At 34.2% G+C, this 4,698-nt stretch overlaps 1 protein-coding gene across 1 annotated transcript in view; it reads right to left on the bottom strand.

Annotated features, from left to right (window-relative positions):
* LOC106297830 (epidermis-specific secreted glycoprotein EP1-like) overlaps positions 1-1,681 on the bottom strand; it is a 15,483-nt gene extending 13,802 nt beyond the window's left edge. The window contains exon 1 of the mRNA XM_013733989.1: positions 499-1,681. Within this exon, the coding sequence (XP_013589443.1) occupies positions 499-1,681 (1,183 nt within the window). The remainder of the gene's footprint in view (positions 1-498) is intronic.
* Between the last annotated feature and the right edge of the window lie 3,017 nt (positions 1,682-4,698).

Below are 4,698 nucleotides of genomic sequence, written 5' to 3'. Positions count from 1 at the left end.
ATCGATCGATCTGTTTACAAAAAAACGTTCGGAATATACCGAGGGACATGTTCCTCGGAATATACCGAGGAACTGTTCCCTCGGAATATTCCGAGGAACTGTTCCCTCGGAATATTCCGAGGAATATGTCCGTCGGTATATTCCTATCGATCGATGTATATATGTCCAAAAACGCATCGATCGATGAACGTCCGAGGAAATATCCCGACGAAGTTCTCCCTCGGTATATTCCGAGGACATTTCCGACAAACTAGTGGTCCTCGGAATTTCTTCGGAAGTTTGTTTCCTCGGAATTCCGTCGGAAAATTTCAAGGGATTTCCGAGGAAAGAAGAAATTCCGAGGAATTAATTCCGACGACTTGTTTCGTCGGTATGTCGTCGGAATAACGATATTCCGACGAAATTCCGACGATTTTTTCCCTCAGAATCCTTCATGTTTTCTTGTAGTGAACCAACACCTTGAACTCTTCCTGTTGTAGAAAAACCCTAAACACTTACAATCCCTTGTGCACTTGGCTCCACACGCTTTCTCCGTTGCCGAGGAACCACCGTTATACTTAGTCATGAAACTATCAGCTCCTTCGATCTTGAAATAATGAAACGTCTTGGGATCGCAACTTGCTAGACTCGGAGTCTTACAAGTCTCGTCCCATCCAAGTAGCCCTTTGTCGCTAGGACAAGCGTTACACTGACCTTTCTTACACAAACCAAAGTTCAAGCAATGCTCAGGGATCCTACACTCGTCGTTACCGTCAGTATCGTCGTTAGTAAACGCCGTGTAGGTCACGTCCCAAGCGGTCGCAGTCGCTGCGGTACTATAACTCCAAACTCTAACGTTTCCGTCTGATTCCAACCTAATGAAACTCAACGTGGCATTGTGTTTTGGACGCGAGAGGAACGTGGAGACGTTGAATTTAGACCCAGAGTCGACGCCTTCCATGTGTAAACCCCACGTGGTGTCGGAATCTTCCTGGGCTTGGAACGTAATGGACTGTAGTTGAGTAATCTTGGAGAAGAACTCGTAGTTGTAATAAGCGATAGGTTTCGGAGTTTTGTTTGTCGTGTAGTACAAGACTAACTTCTTGGCTTCCATCACGAGACTGTATGGTCCGTTTGTGTTAACCGATGGAGACCGTCTGCTTACGAGCTTGTTCCGACCATTGAGTTTAAGTGATTGTCCGACAAGAAGAGTGTCTGTCGGAGAATCAAAGCTCTGCCATATAAACTTCCCCTTGTTGTCGTATATTACCATATTGCCATTCTCCAAGATCTTGATCCCCACGGCACCTTTGTTCGCCGTGTTGGTTTGCCACACCATGCGACCATCGGCTTCGGCGAGGACGAGGTTTCCGTCTTCGCCGAAAGTCAACGTAGCGTTTTCTTTGACCGGCGAGCCTCTGTTAGCTTCCCAGACCCATCTGAGAGTGGATTCTTGAGCTCTGTTTCCGATTCTGAGGGCGAGAGTGTATGCGTTTGGGGTTGTGTTGTAGAAACAGAGACGGAAGTTATCGTTGAAAGGCTGGAAGCCACGCACGTCAGGGTTGTATTCGATGGGACTGTAGTCGGTGTAGCCTCCTTCGTTGACCACTCGGAACTGCTCGTCGACGGGGACTTTGGCTTGTGCTCCGATCAAGAAGATGGAGAGAGTTAAGCAGAGAGCTGATGTGATTGAGAATTTCATTTTATTTTATGTGTGTGTGTGTTTAATGGATCTTGGTGTGTTTTAGGGGATATAGAATGAGTTTTCTACTTATAGAAGCAAAGGAAGTCACATCTTTGTGTTTATTAGGTTTAATATGTTTAAAATAGTATTTTCGGCGACTTTTTGGTCTTTGTTTTGCTATATTAAATATTTTTTTGATGGTTTTTCTTCATACATTCAAGAGAGAAACTATTTTAACACTCAATGCTAACTCGTGCACGATTTAGCCAAACCTAGTCAACAATTGAGAATGAGATCTTAATGAACAAGATTCGAGATAAGATGTTTAGCATGATGTCAAGATTTATCAGCTGTAATTCACTAAGAGCAAGTTAACAAACAAAAGGCACATTAACTGTAATTAGCTTATAGACTTATAGTTTGTTTTAATTTCCCCAAGTAGTAATATTTATTTCATACAAACCTTCATATTTTCTTCAGTAATGAATTTGAATATATTTTTATCAAGTGTATTCTGTGACAACTAAAAATATGGCATGTTTTCTTTTACAAAGCCAGTCAGTAATTATTATTATACTAGTTTTGGAAGTTTCTTCTTTCTTGCATTACATGCAACATTAGCTAAATTAATTCGAAAGGGTACGAGAGATGTGTATTTTGATTGAACACAAGAGAAATAAATAACGCTTTTGAACTAGGACCGGCACCTTTTTAATTATGACCCTTAGGGAAGGATGCGCGTGGTCGATTTTATCGTCTCTTTGGACTTGATTGATATATTTATACATATACAGAATTCGATATTCAAATACATGCAACTACAGAAAGTTCTCTGTATTATATCTATTATAGTTTTGGGCATCGGTAGGAACAGAAGCACCGACAGAACCAAAATTTTCAATTTTGGTTTTAACATAACTGATCGGCTAATTTAAAAATTTAATCAGTTTTCGGTTTGGGACACAACAACAGAAATAAATCAATTTTACACACCTGAATATTTTGTTTTCTACCAATTAACTGAATAAACTGATATATAAATTGATTTTGGTTTAATTCAGAATGAATAATAACACCCAAAACTGAATTGAATAACCTAAATAAATTCGGAACTAAACCAAAATTTAGTTCGGTTTACTTCAGTGTCATTTTCTAAAAACCAAAAATCCGATAACCGAATAAACCAACCTGAAAAAATCGTATAAACCGAATGCCCAGCTATTATACCGAGATAAAAAGAAATACCGTTGTTAATTATGTTTTTGTAAGACTAATCTGCCACTTGTTTGCTTTATACAGAATCTAAAGAAAGTGGAAGGTGTCAATTATGATCCAGACCGGCTCAACACGTGTGTGATTATTCGACGGCTGAAATTTTTGTGATTATTTTTGTGGTCCATGTGCCAACTTGTATTAAACAAAAGTAACAAAAAATGAAATAAAAGACTATTTATTTGTTCAGCCTAGGTCCATCGCACACGTGGGCCTTACATCTAATGGACTGCATTCGCTGTTTCTTACCCGAGAAGGTCTGTTACCTTTAGGTTCCAACCTCTATACGCTTTCGATTCTGATTCCAGTGCGAGATTATACGTGATACATACACTGATACATCGATACACGTTTAATGATAACACTGATACAAAATATATGTGATGATAATCGTCCCCGATATATTAATTGAGGATCTTTTAATAAGTTACTAGATATTGACCCGCCCTCAAGAAGGCGGGTATATTTTTTATTTTTAAATTTTTTGTCTAATATAATTTATATGTTTGTGTGTTTGTATAATCATATTTTGTATGATATGAATTTAATAGAATAGATAATTTTTGTAAATATATTAAATAAATCAAGTTTCATAAGTATGTACTTGTGTCTTTCCTTGTATCATATATGTATTTTTTGTAATCATATTTGTGTTTTTATCTGTGATAATATTTGCGTAATTTTTTTTAAAGTATTTTGATAATTGTATTGAATTTATTATATTGTTAAACTATACATTTGTGCCATAGCCTTTTAACACATTAATATGGTACTTTATTTTCAGTTCAAACAGTATTTTTTTTTTAAAAATAACAAAGTATTGTTACAATTTTGTTTAGTAATAAAACAGTAATAAATAAATAGATTAAATAAAAAAAATGTTTTTCATAAAATTAGAATTATTTAAATTCGTATATAATTATAATTACATTATTATTACACATAATATTACACATAATAATTTGTATAGCAATTAAAAATGGGTTATGCAAATCAAAGTCCATGGCCCAATTTTAATGGGTTTCGTAAAAATTTAATTTTACATTTTGTTTTACATTTTTTGTTTTACATATTTTGTATGGGTATATTTTTTTTTTACATTTTCTTAGGAATTTAATTTTCATTTTTGTGTTTCTATTTGTAATTATATTTGTGTTTTTCTTTGTAATATTTGTGTATAAATCTTAATTATAATATGTTTCATTAAAAAATAGCAATTTAAAGTGCCCATAGAAATACACACTGCAAGCGTTGAACAATATGTGTGGTCAGTGTTTTGAAATTCGATCCGGATCCGCGGTTGAACTGGTAAACCCAGTGACCTAAAATAAATTCGGTTTGAATTTTGTGAGAAGAAACAATATTTAAAAAACTAACAAAACCCGCAAAAAACCTAGAATCCGGTTATTAATTGAACCACTGGTTAAACCAATTGATAACTTTTACTTTTTTTTTATAATTTTAATTATGTTTTTAAATCTGTTTTGTATACTTTTTAATTAAGAAATTAGGTTTTTTAGTTTTGTTATCGACAATTTTACTAATGATGTTTTATTTTTGGTTTATTTTGATTTGAAGTTTAGTTTTGTTATTCACAATAGACGTACAAATATTTATGAAAATTTAAGTTTTGATATTTTTTGTTAGATGTCATAAATCTTAACTTGTTGTAATTTTTTTTTAAATAATCTAAACTATTTTTGATATTTTATATGTCAAATGAAATTAAATATATAAAAACTAAAATTAATTATTTACTAAAT

Source organism: Brassica oleracea, chromosome C6 (genome assembly GCF_000695525.1).
Source record: "Brassica oleracea var. oleracea cultivar TO1000 chromosome C6, BOL, whole genome shotgun sequence".
Taxonomy (NCBI): domain Eukaryota; kingdom Viridiplantae; phylum Streptophyta; class Magnoliopsida; order Brassicales; family Brassicaceae; genus Brassica; species Brassica oleracea.
This window is presented reverse-complemented; position numbering and strand designations above follow the sequence as displayed.